The sequence below is a fragment of the Plutella xylostella genome, chromosome 12 (genome assembly GCF_932276165.1).
Source record: "Plutella xylostella chromosome 12, ilPluXylo3.1, whole genome shotgun sequence".
NCBI lineage: Eukaryota > Metazoa > Arthropoda > Insecta > Lepidoptera > Plutellidae > Plutella > Plutella xylostella.
Window position 1 is genome coordinate 1747654 of NC_063992.1, and position 18073 is coordinate 1765726.

An 18073-nucleotide genomic window follows, 5' to 3' on the forward strand; every position below is an offset into this window, starting at 1 on the left:
TTCAAAGTTAATTATCTTGATTTAATTTTCTTACAGTAAGCCACTTTTACTTTGTCAGCTTAGCAATAGCAAGCCATTTAAATGAGACATTTTCAGCTTGTTTAAATTCCAGTTAACTGTCTATTTATAAGATGTTTAATTGAAAGGTATCTTAAAGATACTTATCTCAAGAATGAGAAATGTCTTGTGACACAAAATACGTAGGTGGGAGAATGAGCAGTCCCGTTTAATTTTCCATTCGAACAAATCAGGTCCGAATCTACTTTCGGAGAAAGAAATAGACAATGCGTGGCGGGATTCTTTACCGTTTGAGAAGAGAAGCTTACTAGACTTTTAAATGTTAAAAGTAAAAAAAAATGGAATAAGACTTTATTTCATCAAATTAGGATACAAAATGTGCATGTATTATTAAGCGACTTTGTTGGTTTGTCGTCGACACGATAAGAAGAAGAAGAAGGATACAAAATTAAGAACATAGATATAGTTACATTTGGTGTTGAAGACGTTGAAGTCTATGAAAACTGTATTTTTTATAGAATAAGGACTCTATATTCGTAGTAATTCTGCAGGGGGTTAACTCCTACTTCACGACTATGCTGAAGCGACACGCTGCGTAGCTGCGCTGACCAGCCGCGGAAGTGCGGGCACCACCTCTAATGTAAAGATATTTTTATCCAATACGGTGGAATTCCACCAAACAAAACATCCACTAAATACAAGTTTAGCGTTCGTAAAAGTGACCCTAAAATACTGTCAATAATTAATATCGCATACGTTTTTTTTTCATATAATTAAAACACACCTAATAAATTTAAACAAGAGCAACAGTAACCTTTAAAGAACCTTGAAATAACAAACACACACAAAATTTTACAAACGTATAACTACACGCTTAACACAAAACTTACCTGAATACAGCAAAGCGAAGAACAGAACCGAAAATCTCCTCGACCACATTTTCAAAACACACCAGGTCACACGGAAAAACCCACAAGAATAAAACGATTCGCTTAAAAACTTCGCGGTTTCCTACAAAGTTTTCTGCTTCCGCGGTGTCATGCTCTGTGCAGGGACCGTCGCGCGGCGTCAGGCAGGGAGTCGCACTGTCGCCGGCTTTCTTCCTACGCCACTGGATGAGTTCGACGCATGCGCCCTCTGTGACCCCTTTCATAATTTACTATTTTGTTTTTCAAGTTATTTATTGGGCTGATGCTGTTGGAACTAAGTTATGGAGACTGGGTGTTTGAAAATATGGGTGAATGGGTTTTGGGGTACCATGTTGAATAGTCTTCTGTAACCTACAATGAATTTACACCGCCAAAATTGAATGTTTATGGTCCTTACTGTTTTTTTTTTTGCGTTTGTTAACTTTTGAGTTCGGAGAATGATGTACTTATTGAAATAATTAATTCTTTGACATCATAGCAAAATTATATTCGCCTACATAAACGTATTCATTATATTATAACTAAGCAATTTCATTAAGTTTTCATTTAATAATTATATGGTGAATAATATATTTCCAAGCAGATTAACAATTACAATATTTGTCTTTATTATTGAGTGGCATGTTAAAAAAATGCCTATGAAGTTAAATGCCTGTAGGTAAATTAATACATCACTTTATAACTATTTAAAAACGCATAGGCTTTCCCAGGAAACGTATAATATGCACATCTAATACATGACGTAAGAGTCAAACTTAATCTTGGCTAAGGCCTTACTGAAGCGATCCAACTGGGGTAGTTATAAACCTACTACCCTCAAAAATACTTGGCAACGAACACGACTTGTCATGGCCTTTTAACAAATTACGATCTCTGTCTGTCGCTCCTAGACCAACGGCACTCATTATCTTTACTCTTTTTAACCCTAGACTAGAAAAAGAGGCTTCAGAATTATTCAGGAATAAAATATTGTATACAGTATAATTGGTAATTTGATGTTTTCCTTTCAATTAATGTAGAGGAAGGCACTTCCAGTTGATTGAACTCTATAGTGCCTTATCCAAAACTTAACATTTTCTGAAATATTTACATTACCTTACCTTACCACCGAGGCAACCATGAGGTACGAAAAAACCTGCAAGTGGGAGAGACAGCCTATAAGGGAGTGGCCAAATTCAAATACTTAGGTTGTACGATCACTGACACAAACACAAGGGAGCAGGAGATCGACATCCGAGTACAAAACGCCCTCCGATGCAGCGCTGCTCTTCATAAAGTGCTAGTGTCAAAGCTTCTCAGCAGGAAAACCAAGATCCGAATTTATAAAACCGTAATCCGGCCGATCTTGATGTATGGCTCTGAGGCTTGGACACTCACTCTCAAGGAAGAGAATAAACTTCTGATTGCGGAAAGAAAGGTGATGAGGAAAATGCTCGGACCAACTAGGAGGGAAGATGGTAGCTGGAGAGTACGGAAGAACCAGGAAATCGAAGACCTGATTTCCGAGCCAAACATCATTGGTCAAATTAAATCCCAGCGACTCCGTTGGCTTGGTCATCTGCAAAGGATGGGGGAGGATCGCGCTGCCAAGAGGGCCTACCTTGGAGTACCAAGCGGTCGTATACCAGTTGGCCGTCCCAAATATCGCTGGAGCGATGAAGTCGGCAAGGACCTGCGCCAACTACAGGCAGGCGACTGGAGAGCGACTGCGCAGGATAGAGACCAGTGGCGACTTCTTGTGTCTGAGGCCAAGATCCACTTCGGGTCGCTGAGCCAGCGGAGTAAGTAAGTAAGTAAGTAAGTACCTTACCACAAAAACTTAGACACCACACGCCTTCAAAATCTGTCAAATTTAGTTTTGAACACTTGTTAAACAGTGTTTAAAGTTTTTTGTGGTAGTAAAGTTAAGTTTTATATTTTATGTAACTTAATATTTTATGTATGTTATGCTACAACGCGATTGAAAAATATGAAATAAGTAATGGCGTATGTTAAGCCTACTTACTGTCAACAGTAAAAATCACCATTACTTTCATGAAACCTTTTAGCAACCACAATAATAATCTGATAATAACTAGGTCAGTATTTTGACATGCTATACCTAAACAGGGTCTTCGTAGTAAACCATATAAAGGTTACATAAATTTCCATTCTGAAAAACTATGAAAACTCTGACTCTCAGCTTAGATTTTCACATCACAGACACAGTTGTGCGGCCATGCTCAAACGTAAAACTGGATTCATTCCCATGAAGGTCGAAACGTTTTTTTAAAAAAACCGGCCAAGTGCGAGTCGGGCTCGCGCACAAAGGGTTCCGTAGCAGCAAATATAATAAACATTACAGTTAAATCAACCTATCTCAAAAACTATAAGAGATACTTTGATCAAACCAAAAATCGTTGAAAGAGTTAATTAGCATGCATCACCTCTATTTTTTTTAGAATTTTATACCCCGTAGTTATAAAAATAGAGGGGGGGGGACATACTTTTTACGACTTTGAGAGCTGATATCTCAAAAACCGTTCACTTTAAGAAAAATGTTTTTTAGAAAACTTTATATCATTTTAAAAGACCTTTCCATTGATACCCCACACGGGTATGTACATCGAAAAAAAAAATTTCATCCCTCAGTTACATGTATGGGGGGCCCCACCCCCAATTCTTTTTTTTACTATTTAGTGTCATATTTTTGTAGCGGTTCATACAACACATATTCCCATCAAATTTCATCACTGTAGTACTTATAGTTTCCGAGTAAATCGGCTGTGACAGACGGACAGACGGACAGACGGACAGACGGACATGACGAAACTATAAGGGTTCCGTTTTTGCCATTTTGGCTACGGAACCCTAAAAAGTGACTTGAAATTTTATAGCAAATAAATTCATATTGTGACTCAACATCTTAAATTGAACAAAGATCTTATCTCATCTCATCTCTAGATCTCATCTTAAATTGAAGAAAAAAAGCGTATTGTATTAAAAAGCGTTTACTTCCGAGCATTCTACAGGTATAATAACGGACCTTCGGAAACTTCGCGTATGTTTGAGGTCTAAATGGGAAATGTCGTTTTGTCTAAATGGAAATTTTGCGACTAAGTATATCTTTTACGACTTTAATAGAGTTTCTGAATAGCTCCAGAATGGTTGGACTGCCTCTTCCACATACCGTACTAAATCTTATTAACAATAATATAGTATTCAAATAAAATACTGCTGCTATAGTAACATTCAAGAGAAAAGCCGAAGCTACCCAGTTCACTGCACTGCAGTAGCAGCAGTCAGCGATGTCAGTTGAAACGTTTATTGATAAATTCCTGCAAGTCTGTACGCAGCCACTTCATGAGAAAACCATGCTCGTCTAAACACAAATAGCCACGCTATATTCGCTCTTAACTAAACCACTATGTGTTTTACAAAAACGCAACAATATTGTGGCAGGGTTTCTTATCATACGGACGTAATTCGGTTCGTATATTTATGGGCCAGCCCTTCAGGAGATTTCAGTCACATTGAATTTTCATGCCTAAGCTCCTTGTAAAGGTAAGTATCCTAACCTAACAGTATCAAACACAACGAACGCATGGCATTATGTATTCTTTGTATAGAAATTCACACAAGTGTGTCCACTTCATCGGCAGTGCCAATGCCGCCCTTTCTCTAAAAGACGTATAACTTTTGAACGTCTGAACCGATATTCACAAAACATAGCTAACATAGGACATCGCGGACTTGGTTGTAATAGCTAAGAACAGTCGGCTTACCTCTGACCTTAAAAAAACCAAACTAAAATCGGTTCAGCCGTTTGAGAAACACACTAACACAGACGGATAAGTACCTACACACACAGATAAACATAACAATCCTCTTTTTCCGTCAAGGGGTTAACAACTATATGTTTAAACTATATCAAAGTTAGGTATCCCTACATATAGCTATTGAAACTGGTCATTACTCATGGCGACTGCAGGCTAAATAAAAGAACATCGGAAGGTTGTCTTAGCACGTCTGTATTGCGATACTTAGTTAATCCTCCCGGATAAGTTCGCTTACTTAAGGAGGCTTCGCGTTTATCGCTTAATGTCTTTAGCTGGTCGACGAACCATCACTGAAGGGATCATCTGTAACTGGTAATTACTGTAATTACATAAGTACGAATACATGGTTATTAGTAGTAAGTACTGCGTAATAATATCGTGGGTGAAAACGGATTATAGTTTTCACCTGGAGGGGATTTGGATTAAACAATTCATAGGTACATTGTTACATATTTTAATGACCTATGTAATATCTAGGTATAAATAAAAAAGTATGTACCTACATTCTTGTAAACCACTACACAGCAGGTTGGTTGTTTACCTGAGCAATTGTTCCAATTCAATTTCAAGTAATACCTTCGGACGACGCAGGCTAGCTTGGAGAAATTTACATACCAACCGTATTTTTCTGCTGAAGTGATTGGTTATAAAATAACAAACTTACTTGCAAAAATAAAAACGAATTAATGAATGGAGCAACAGAGCTTCTACTATACCTAAAGTCTGCTTTTTAATCTCAGATACTAAATTAACAAATTCATCAACACATCAACAGTCGATTGTCCCGCCAAACGCGGTCACTTAATCGCGGGACAATAGACTGTTGATGAACCGTTCAGAATCTGTCAATTTAGTTTCTGAGATTAAAAGGCAGACTATAGTAAATAGGTCCACGAAAGGCCACACATGTGCTATCAAATATTCGGATGTCCAAATGGGAGATTAGCATGCCATTGTACAAATGTCTCCCCGAAAGGGCGAGGGTGTCCCACAAGTCGAGGCGGTAACGTTGGCGACATACGGGACGCCCCTGATTGAAATAGTTCCCGGACAACTATCCCGAACTGCCATTACGTGTGTCCTTGATCAATGCTGACGAACTACGCTCCGCCTTTAGTTCCAGCACAAATTGTTTGTTTGAATTTGTGTAAGCTTTGAATTGTTATAAAAGCGTACAGGATTTAAAGGCGTCGTATCGTATTAAAGAGGAAGATATTGAATGTTCTCAAGGCATGAAAAGGAAGTACATACCGGGACAAATCAAGTCAAACTAAAAACAACAACAAAAAATCGATGAGTAAATTAAATGTGGGTAGTTAAATCCACAGATCCACACGAAATGATTGAAGTTACCTGTAATTTTACATCAAAGATTTTTTTTAATTCCAGAATCTACTTAGTCGCGTCCTACGCACAGTGTTAGTTTCTATAAATAGCGTTCTGATTGTCAATCAATGAAATAAAGATATCGTATCAGACATAATATCTGTAGGTTATTACTTATTTTAAAATATTGACTCTGATATATATATGTCGCAGTGATTCCACCAAAAAGGAGAATCAACCAGATGCCTGCGACATATACATACCTACGTCAATATTGTAGTACTGCTGTTATGTAAGTATTTTTTTTTTATTTATTATTAATTTGAATGCATTATCAAATAACAAACTATATTTAAAGCCCTCCCTGTCAGCTTTGATAGAATTTAAGGCCCAATTCCACAGCAGTGACTATTAAAAGCCCTCAATACCCGCTGTACAAGTTTGCAATAAAAATAATATAGTGGCGCAACCATAAAATGTATTGCAATACAATTTGACTTTACATGAAATATTCAAATGGTTTGCAGGCAGCGCGACTAGACAGGTCAGTCTAGCATACGAAAAACTAAATACTTGGTGAAAACTAGTTAAATAATAATAATATTATAATTAAATTCGATGAAAACAAATAAATAAAATAACTACGACTCTATCTCGTTGTATTATACGCACGACAGCTCTCGTAAGATATTTTTTTGTTTAGCTACAGTAATCCCCTGGGCCGAATTTTATTATTACATATATTTTTTTAACATAGAAGTACCTAAAATGTTTTAAAATATTTTATTTACATTTTAAGTGAAAACATTGTTTATTTTTTGTAGGTGAGTTGATCACGAGGTGACTAACATGATCATTCAATATCGTGAGGTTTTAACCTCGTTTAGATAAAAAAATAAATTGAGAGTGTCTTGTTGTTTTCAATAAGTAGTAGGTATAAATTTATTACACGCTTATTCTAGATAGACTATATTCTAGAATAGAATACACGCTTCTGCCGGGTACTAGTGATTATGCCACTGTACCTACATTGTTGTTATGTATTTGTGATGTGTATTTTGTGAGTGAATAAACGATGTGTCTATGTCTATGTCTATGTCTATTCTGTACTATTCTGCTAGAGTCCGACAAAGCTAATTTTGCAACACAAACAAGTGCCATAACCCAACAACAATAACATTTTTTTGTAATTTCTGATTTAGTAACGAATACATCAGTAACATTTAGCAACGTTCCTCAACAAAAACTAACTGCAGTGAAGTCCCTTCTCCACTCCACACCATAAATAAAAATCTTTATTATATTTTTATTGGTAGGTAAGTATACATAATTATAATCTGGACAAAATGTACAGAAGCAAGGTTTTATCTGAATTTCAATGCAATAATTGAAGGATATTAGTAATTAATAGAATAATCATAAAATTATGTACCCACACTCCTATATTAATTCACCCCATACGATCCGTTTCAAGCATAGCCTATGAAAAGTTGTAGCATGCTTGACAAAGCAATGAGCATATTATCATTAGTATTCTTAAGCTAAGCGTCCACCTATCGGTATCTTACGTATCGGATCAATCGGATTTTCATAGTGAACGCACTTATATATGAATTTCTATACAAAGAATACTGAATGCGATGCGTCCGTTGCGTACAATTCTGACAGGTAGACGCTTACCTTTATCCTTATCCACTTCTGCCGTAGTCACTCGTACTCACAGTAATAAGACAAATTTCGGCTAACAAAGACGCATGCGATTTACTAGCCATACAAAATAATCTTAAAAAATAATTTGTAAAAAATGCAAAACATTGAATTAAAAAAATCTCAAGGTAGCTTCATCTGTGACAATGATAAAGCTGTACTTCGCACAAGAATAGCAATTTTTGGACTGCAATCGCTGCATTTGGTGTTTTTGGCGTTGTATTTGTTGCCAATCGATTTCAGTGCCAGTGATGATCCCAGGATAAAGGTTTATAACAATAGGAAGTTGAAACTTATCACGTCATGGGTAAATGTAAGTACATAAGAACCATATAATATATTTTTTTATATGGTTAAAATCTTACACTTACTAAATTTTACACTATAATAATAATATGCAACTGAAATGCAGTTTACTATTATAGTCATACGTATTTGTATCTATCTGACTTAAATATAAAATTCTAAGGTTTCGTTTAATTTAACTTCATTGCAATTATAGGTCTTATCATAAATTCATATTTTTTTTTTACTATTTAATTTGATTAAAGTATTGTAAAACAGTTGAAAGTGGAGATAACAAATAATTAACTATGGGCAAGGTACCTGGTAGTGGAGTGAAGGGATGAGGACTTGTATAAGAATTTATTTATTTATTTAATATGGCACATCAAAAGTACATGTTATAATACACTTACAAAATAGGTTAGATGGGTACTTTTCTGTAACATGTACCAATTACAGATATGCTCAGCACTTACTAGGCACATAACGAAATATAAAAACAATCAGGATGAGGAATATACAAGCCTAATATGTAGCATCTTTGACATAGGAATCTAAACCAAACAACCTGAGATTTAGTTTGAAATTAATCGTCAAATCAAATATTTCTTCTAAATATTTTCAAAGCTATTTTATTTTATTTTATTTTATTTTATTTTATTTTATCGTATTCGGAAAACTTACAGCTATCTTAAACTAGTTAACATTTATATGATGCATCTAAGAGCCATTTAATAGTTTTCGCATATGGTAGTAAATTATTACAAAAAGAAAAACAGTTATGGTAAGTCTAATTTACACATTTCGTAAAACTACGCAATTAGCAATTACAAGAATTAAATTATGCTAACAGTGAGAAAAAGAACTTATATTGTTATTTTAATAAAGAATACTAAAGCTAATCGTTTGTCTGGGAACCAAAGTACTCCGATGACAAATTTCTTTTCAACGATAATAAACTACAGTTAAAAAAGTCAATTGATCTCATTTGCCATAGCATTGAACTGTCTACTCACCCGTACAAAGAAACTATTTTGCCTATAGTTAGTGTTAGCTTTAGGTACGTGTAGTTGAAAACCAGTTCGACTTGATCTTGTAGGTACCTTCATCTTAACACACTCAAGCAACTCAGGAGAATCGATACTACCATTGATGATCTTATGTAGGTAGGACAGGTCAGCTATCCGCCGCCGTAGTTGTAAAGGTAGCAAATGATGTCTTTTACAGCGAAGGTCATAACTTATGTCATAAATACCCGTTTTAAACTGTATGTATCTTAAAAATTTACGCTATCAAAGCTACAAAAGTTATTTAGAATAACACTGCGTTTATACAGACAGAGACACTCGTCAACTTATAAGTCCTCTTATTTTCAACCAGGAGTTAAATCAACGAATCTGACTGACGTCTGTCACATAGTCACATAATGTACTATGTTCGCCTAAAATGGGGATCCCTTGGCAGTGGACAAAGCATCCGCCATACACTTATGATAATAAGGACATGATTTAACCTTCAATCGTATGGTTTAGTATGTATAAATGTGTTTGTTTTGATATGCATTGAATAACAAAATATTTTTGTTCTCAGAGAACAAAGGTATTTAATTATATGAGTAGATTAAATTAAAACTCAACATTTATGAGTTTGAGATTTAGTAGGTAAGTATTTTATTTTTAAGCCCATTACCACCGTAATAACCTAAGGGGTGTGGGCCGAGGGCTGGACCGACTTGTTGTTGGACTTTGAAATACTTAGTGCATGCTAGCAGCACTATTGCCGTTGATGTGCCCCCTTGACCTTATCAGTCATATCAGTTATCTCAGTGTCATTAACTGACATATTGTCTAACAACTTTTATATAATAAACACTAACTTTTTCACATTTGGTTTCAGGTGTCCATGCTATTCTACTACCCTATCTGTCTGTACTGCGACTGCCGTCAGTACTGGGGGCAGGGGGCGTCCCACCACGTCAGGACGCTGAACAAACTGCGCCACACAGCCTTCAGCAACCTTCTGTATCCCGCTACTATGGTATGTGTTGTACTGGTCTGCAAGCAAAGTTGAGTAAACCGTTATGGAATAATATTAGAACAAGCAATGAAAAAGTTCCAGTGACAATAGCACCAAATTGTTCCACAATGAAAAAGTCTAGGTTAATATTGAAGTACATTTAACAGCACATCAGAACATATAACCAACTAAAAACGTAAAAAATATTTTCATAAAATTCTAAATTATGAAGTTTTTTATTAAAATTGTGGTCATTTGGTGGTAAGGAATGGTCGATATATAGTAAGTGAAACTTTTTCATTGCTCTTCAGTTTATAAGAACTAAAACAAATATTGTCAGTTAAGACCTGCTTGGTAATAAATGTATTTTTCAGGTTTCCATTTTTTAAATCTCTTCTTGTTTATTAATAGTTTTACGATAAATCTACATAAATTAATTTTCTAACTAAGAGCTCTCTTTTTAACCGGGTATCCACTTCCGCGAAACAAGATTAGCTTTGGAAATTGTAGTTTGTATAATGTTAGTGCAAAAACACCTCATGCTTTAGCTAATGTAATACCTGCTAATGTAAATATTAGCCTACCTAGGTTATGCACATATTAGTTTCACACTACGCAAGGATTTAAATGCCTAGGTGTTAAAAGTTTTCTAGATTATGCTTGTTATGCTCGGTAAACAAGCTGAGAGACAAGCTAACAAATACAGAAACAAGTGATTTTTAAAGCGGAAAATAAATGACTAAAATCCTGCTCTATATTAAACCACCCGGTGTCTAAAGAAATATCGGTGTCGAGCGATATTTCTTAACAGCTTTTAGCACTTACTGTGTAAATTAATTATCTATTAACATAGATATACGTATAAAACATTCTAAAATAATCAAAAAATCTAAATCATTTATTGACACCATGTAACACAAGAAATGAACAGTAGGTAGGGAGTAGGTAATAGAATTAGTTAGGTTAGTTCTGAATTAAGTATTTAGGTTGTGGTCAATTTAATATACTGTGTACTAGTACTAATACATTAGTCCAATGTATCTCATAAATTTTACTATAGGTATACACAGTACACTCTCTCTGTCATAGGAGGTGCCGTTTTGGCACTAAAATCAGATATAAAAACACACACTCACGCCTTGTACTAATGTACTCCCTTGCGGGGTAGGCAGAGGTGCATTGCTGCACCCACTTTTCGCCAGAGTGGTATGTAAGTCCCAATGTAATAGGGGGCGGGCCTATTGATCAGATATCCCTAAACATTCATAGTCGGTTATCCATACACAGATATCTGTGAGCTCACTTTGAGACGAAAAACAAAGTTTCTATTATTATACGTGCAGATTGCACGATAGCTCTCCTTCGTAAATTTATCATCAGTATAGAACCGAACCCTCCAATATTTTTCCTACCCTTGCAGTTCGCCGACACTCTCTTCTGGCGGATCTGGACGCGAGACCGCGAGCTGATCTCTCCACCGGAGCTGGACGTCTACGTCCCATACTGGACGTACCACAGCATGCACACCGTGTCCCTCGCGGTGGTCCTGCTAGACCTAGCGCTGGTGCCGCGGACCAACCCGCCCAGCAAGGTACCGGGGCTGAAGATAATGACTGCGTATATTACTGCGTATGTTACTATGTGAGTATATGATGGTAATTAATATGCGGAAGGCAGAATTGCATAACTGTTGGAGGATCCAAAGGGTCACTTACGAAAAACAGACGAAAGAGATATATCACGCATTAGAGTCGTTTCAGCGCTCGCAACAGTGTTCCCAATACTTCGTTTTCCTAAGCTTCGGAGCGCTTGGCTAAGCACGACAGCTCTCATTCTTTCGTTTTTCGCAAGTTATTGTAACCACCTAGAGGGTTCCTCCATTCTGTAAAAACGAACGAACGAAAGCTGTCCTGCAATCGGCATGTTTAATATAACAAGGTAGAGTCGCGGCTTGTACAGCAGCGCTCTGAAACTTCGCTTTCCGTCATATAGAGTGACCCCCCTGGATCATCCAAAGGGTTCGGTTAGGATATCGTTGTCTATCCAAGATCTTCACTAAAATTGTTCGGAGGGCGTCCCACGTGTGTTTTCCTGTGAGTGGTCCCCTGATCACGGTCCTGCGCCTCTTCCGGCCATTCAGGCATTGTTTTCATTTTCCTCATTGTTTGTAAGGTATAATTTGGACTATAAATTAGCACGGTACAGTAGCCAGAACCTTGTACCATCAAAAAAATACATAGGCACTTGAAGAGGATGAGGATAATGTCAACTTCAGTGTTTTAAATGGTGAGAATGATTTTTGGCATCAATGTACCTATTTAACGCTATAACAGCCAACCATGATAAAAAGCGCCGTTAGTAAAAAAAACATGAGTTGCATGGGTAATGAGAAGCGTTTTTTGTGAAAAGGTACAATAAAAATTAAACTTTATAGGGCAAAACACCCAGTAACTGACCACCTTAAGGGAGTTGTTCCAGTAATTTGTCTGTAGCGGGCTCAATTCTTATCGCTTATTAAATCCGATTTTTGTTTTAAAAACTAGAATAACAGAGCTACATTCCTGAGTAAATAGCAAACATGTAGAAGTTAGGGCAAAACACCCAGTAACTGACCACCTTAAGGGAGTTGTTCCAGTAATTTGTCTCTAGCGCGCTCAATTCTTATCGCTTATTAAATCCGATTTTTGTTTTAAAAACTAGAATAACAGAGCTACATTCATGAGTAAATAGCAAACATGTAGAAGTTACTCATTTTTTTATATATTTTTGTAAACAAAAAGTAGCGATTTTCCCAGTAACTGACCACTAAAATCTAGTTACTGACCACACTCGATGCCAGTAACTGACCACCAATTTAAAATGGTTTAAAAATGGAATTATCATTAAATCTTATCATTATTTATTTATTTGATTACTTCATGTAATAGTACCGATCCTCTGGTCTCTTTTAATGTGTGACACATCACTTTAGCTCAAGGTTTCTTAACTGAAAAGTGCATTAAATTAATTCACCAGCTTAATGCATAATTCAAATGATATTATATCCTAATAATCAACCATTTATTTATTAAAAACACAAGTTTATGCATTTTTGTTAAATACTAAAAACAAAGAAGTAAACACACATGCACATAGTGAGCACGCATTTTAAATTTACAGCTTTCAGGGAGATTAAGAAGCCCCAATGTAGTACCTTCAGATAAGTCATAGAAAGGGCGATTTTGTTTTTCCGGAACAAGCCAGGATCAGTGGGACAGGCCCATGAAGCATTCTTGGTGCCAAAAACGAGTATTTTCTTAAATATAAAGTAGCGAATCGAACCGAAAATATTCGGTATCAACTGATGAGGAGGAGGAATCGTGGCGGATTGTATTGTCGACCTGGGAAAATATAAATTCCCCGCCGGAAAGGTAGGCCCTTTCCCCGCCGGTCCTTTCAGGGATGTAGGACCAGAGACAGATGGTTTTCATTATTGCTGAAACCCCACCCAGAGACTTTCAATGCGGCTAAAAGAGTCATTGAGGCTAGCCATTGTAATTATGACTGAATCAGATATTGGGAGTTAGTTTTTCAGGATACAAAGATGGATGCCTTGACGAACGGGATTTCAATGACTTTGTTGACTATTCAACTGGAATATTTATGATGCTTTTGAAACGTGCTTTTGTAGGTAAGTATTTTGCCAAAGACATGAGTAGTCATATCTGCAAGGGGGACAGGGAATCTTTGCCTCGTTGAAGAGGCGTCACTGAAGCAGAACATCGCTGTACTTTCTGCATTTTCCGCTGCTGGTCTAATGTGTCCGCCAATGATGCTATAACGTTGCCAGTGGATTCCGGATAGTTGTATCGGTTCCAAATGGCTGGGGTGTTGGTCGTGGTAACGACTTATAGAAGAATGCCCCATTTCTTGTGTGCCAATTTTACCGTTCTGTTTGAAATCCGTTGGCCGTTCATAATGCCATTGAAGGGCGTGTTGGTGCACCAGCTGAGGGTGCTAGCATTGTAGTGATGCTTTCTTTTTCCTATTTTGCTGAAGTGGCTCTGCCTGTCTTTGAACAAATGTGTCGGCGCGTTTCGTCGGTAACGTATATTCGGGTTGGGTCATTAATAGCGTCATTGAGGTCTTGTTCGCCAAGTGCTTTTGTGCTTTGGGGAACCAATTTCATCTGGTTCACAATCGCTGGCATTGGTTAGGTTCGCCTTCAGCTGTTCTGAATTCTGAATAGCATTTGAGTATCTTTTCACAGAGTGAGATGGTGAAAGCCATTTGTCTCCTGGTCTTGCATTCTTGAAGGGGCTGCTCCAAGGATTATCTTTAAGGAAAAATGGTGATATCTGTCTTTATCCTGGAGAATCCACATTATCCTAGGCTGATAGTATGCTCCACTAGCGTTTTTATCTTCCTCATCAGCTAATACCGATTCTGGAACAGACATGGAATATGTGTTTGAATTCCCTATATTTTAAAAGGTGCTTGCATGTCACCCTGAATTGTTTTGGAATGTCTTGTTGATCCTAGTTTGTCTCAGACAGGTGGAAATTGCCTTTTCTATACTTTTTTTGCTATCTTGGCGCTTCTTCATCTCGCTGAAAGCTGTAAAAATATGTCATATATAATAATACCAGTAACTGACCACCAATTTACCCAATAACTGACCACCTATGTCAGTAAATGGAAGGAGTAAAGATAGAATGCTCATATTTTGACACAAGAAAATGGCACATACGAGCTATAATATTACGTACTTATTTTGCCTAAATTCAGCTTCAAGCAAAAATCCCAATAACCGACATAGGTGGTCAGTTATTGGAAAATCGCTGTTTTGTCTTCCAGTAACTGTCAACCCCATTAAATACAATCAAACGGGAAATAACAAGCTGAATCTTATCAAAAACGTAATCTTTATAATTAAATCTATATGGTATAATTTTTTCTCTTATTGATTTCAATATTTTTCATGGTAAAATTTACGATCAAAAAATTCACTTACCTTAACAAATACGTTAGTCACAACTGCAATTTACTCGGTTCGCGCGCCAACTGAACTTTTTCGATCGCTCACTATCCATCTGTTGGCGGCTGGCAAAATCTTTTGTATCAGTAATGCTCTCAATGAACCACAAAATAGACTGGATGTTCACTAGATGGCCCTGCTTGGCTACATTTCTTATTTTTTGGAGTTGAAGAGGAAGGTGGTCAGTTACTGGCACATGGTCAGTTACTGGGTGTTTTGCCCTACCTAAGTTTTAATTATGAAAGATTTTTCTCTGTATAATTAAATATTAGTGTGATAATAGTTTATTATTTATACTACATAATTAGGTACTTACAGCGAATTCTGATATTGTTTTACTGCGTTGCTATTGGTCCTAACTATGACCCACCTATCCCTCTATCAATATCCGAATGTGTGAGAGTCTCTCAGTACTCAGCACTCGTTTGTTTTAAAAAAATTAGTATAATAATTATTAAGAAGGCTGTTTTCTTTTTCAGGTTCATCACATCACTCCTGCGAGGGGACTCGATCTATCCGTTGTTCGAGAACATATCCTGTATACGAATAATTTCATTCATAGTGTTGATGTACGCGGAGAACCTCCTACATTTTGTGCTGCAGTGGATGTTCATTGACCTGTGGTGGGGAAAGAGGAAACGTACATACAAGTGATTTTTTAGTTTTAATGTGGTTTATTTCACTCTCCTTTAAGGTAAGCGGCCAACTTTCGACATCGTACGCATAGGTGGACGCTTACCTTTAGACTGATGACCTGAAATACAATGCATAAGCAAACTTCAGTATAGAAAATGATATCGCTAAAAAGGTGGCGTGATGCAGGGGAAAAGTATTATTTTCATTTTCATTGACCGTTCATAACCACGTCTATTCTATTCTCTATTCTATTCTCCGTGGGAGTGTAAGTACCTGCACTTTTGTGCATATTATTATCCCCAAGGTCTAAACGTAGTCAAAACCACTTTAACATTACACAATTTTTAATTGCATATGAAATTTATAGTCATCACCTCTGTCTTTTTTCGTCATGAGTTACAGATAGCTGAAGTAATGTTCAGGTAAAGTTTTGACTGTTTGCAAGTTTCGTTTCAATACAGTAGCGTGGTTGTTCTCACAAAGCTGAAGTTTCGCCTACTTTTCAGCTTTCAGTCGTGATATGAGAATACTTCTCTGGACTACGAAGCCTGGGGGTCAAGTCTGCTAACACATGTCTGCTTAATGCAGTGTCATGCATATCGCTTTCAATTTCTAGGGATACAAAGCATATTGGAGGATGTTTTCAGTAAATTCGACCGAAATTATGAGCCACTTTCATCAGGTAACGAAAAATCAGGTGTCCTACATTTTGGTTTGATAGGCATTTTTTATTATTATATTGATTTGAAAATTGCTTAGTATGACAGGTAGACCTGATTTTGGGATGTTGACTACTAAAATTTCCCTTGTATCAATAGCAGTTGAACTTAAATTGCATTGCTACAAGGTAACGCTGGAGGTACACATATTTCACTCCCAAGCCTGCTAGATAGCTGCATCGACAGCGTATATTGCTGAGCAGGAAGCCAGGCCCATTCCACAACTGCATACTAAAGCATCGATGGATTACGGCAAAGGGGTGCCTGATTGGTTTCGACCACAAAAAGGGCTCCAAGTATTCTTAGGCGGCAAAAGCTTAGATGGGAATCGCCAGCAATGGATTCCCTCTGTATTTTAATCATATTTTAAGATGCGATAAGATAAAAGTATACCTCCTATTGTACACAAAATAAAGGCTTACACAATATGAATAGTACAATCAGTGGTCTTATTACTAAAAATAATCTACAAGATAACTAGAACGAGAAAGAAAAGTAAAGAAAAGGGGTAAGTAAAGTATAAAAGTGAAAAGTTAAGAGCAAGAAGATATTAGTTACGTTAGGTAATGTTTGTTTACGGAAGGGTTACATGCAATCGGCACGTAAAATGAGTTAAATACAACGAGATAGCGTCTTGGTAAGCTCCGAAACTATGTTTTTCACTTACCAGAGCAACCACTGCCTCTTAGCTCCCTTTCATTTGTATTTTTATGTAACACCTTACAGTGTTTCAACATTTAATTTTTCGTTTGCTAGACTGACCCACCTTTCTCGTAGTGCTCACACTACACATATACCACGGTACAATTTGGGCCACAAATCTGCGTATGCCGCAATCACTTAGAGCCGCGCGTGGCTCGCGGTGAATCAATGGCTCTACGCTATCTGCACCGCTCAGCGGCCTCCCGTGTCAACGGATTTACGAGCACAGGACTGAGTATAGCGACACTGTAACTAATACTAGCAAACTTAGTATACAGGGTGTTGCAAAAAGGGTATACAAAGCCGAAACCTTCGTGTGCAGTATACCCTTTTTACAACACCTCGATTCAGCTAAGATGATTCCTGGGACAGTTCACAATTTTCCGAATTACGCACAAATAAATAAGTACTATTGCGAAATCTGTTTCATTGGATACGACTCATACAATAAGTAGATAGACAAAATCTATAGCATATCAGTATGGGATAGGTATCTCTAATAACGCAAAACTCAAAATGTCTCCATAACGTCACAGGCACAGGAATCATCTTAGCTGAAAAGAGATGAAACTGTTGAAGTGCGGGTGACACACTCACAGTGAATCCTCTCTACAGTTTATAATAAAAAAAAATTGATGATATATTTTTTGTTTCACCTACTCCTTGTTATTTATTTATTAACATTGGACTGTTCAAACTTTCGTGTGACGGATGTCTCGGAGTCGGAAGTTACAGTACAGGTACTTATGTTGAGTAACTAAGTTAATGAAAAGATATAAAGTAGCTACCTTATATCTAACAACTACCAATAAACTTAGGTTTTACTTTAAAGCTACTTTACAATGAAAGTTACCAACTGTGTAAGAATTAAGTAGAGCCGAGTTCGCACAAAGAACTTTT

The 18073-nt window shown here is 36.9% G+C and overlaps 2 protein-coding genes across 2 annotated transcripts in view; one reads left to right on the forward strand and one right to left on the reverse strand.

The window, feature by feature from the left end:
• Positions 1 to 1125, reverse strand: part of LOC105390255 (neural cell adhesion molecule 2) — a 119602-nt gene extending 118477 nt beyond the window's left edge. The window contains exon 1 of the mRNA XM_038118989.2: positions 909 to 1125. Within this exon, the coding sequence (XP_037974917.2) occupies positions 909 to 957 (49 nt within the window). The 5' untranslated portion in view covers positions 958 to 1125. The remainder of the gene's footprint in view (positions 1 to 908) is intronic.
• A 6715-nt stretch (positions 1126 to 7840) lies between these two features.
• LOC105394362 (androgen-dependent TFPI-regulating protein) lies at positions 7841 to 15784 on the forward strand. Its single transcript, XM_011566253.3, has 4 exons — positions 7841 to 8111; positions 9980 to 10120; positions 11520 to 11740; positions 15596 to 15784. Exons 1-4 carry the CDS (start codon positions 7896 to 7898, stop codon positions 15768 to 15770), a joined length of 753 nt encoding a protein of 250 aa, XP_011564555.3. The 5' UTR covers positions 7841 to 7895; the 3' UTR covers positions 15771 to 15784.
• Positions 15785 to 18073: the final 2289 nt, after the last annotated feature.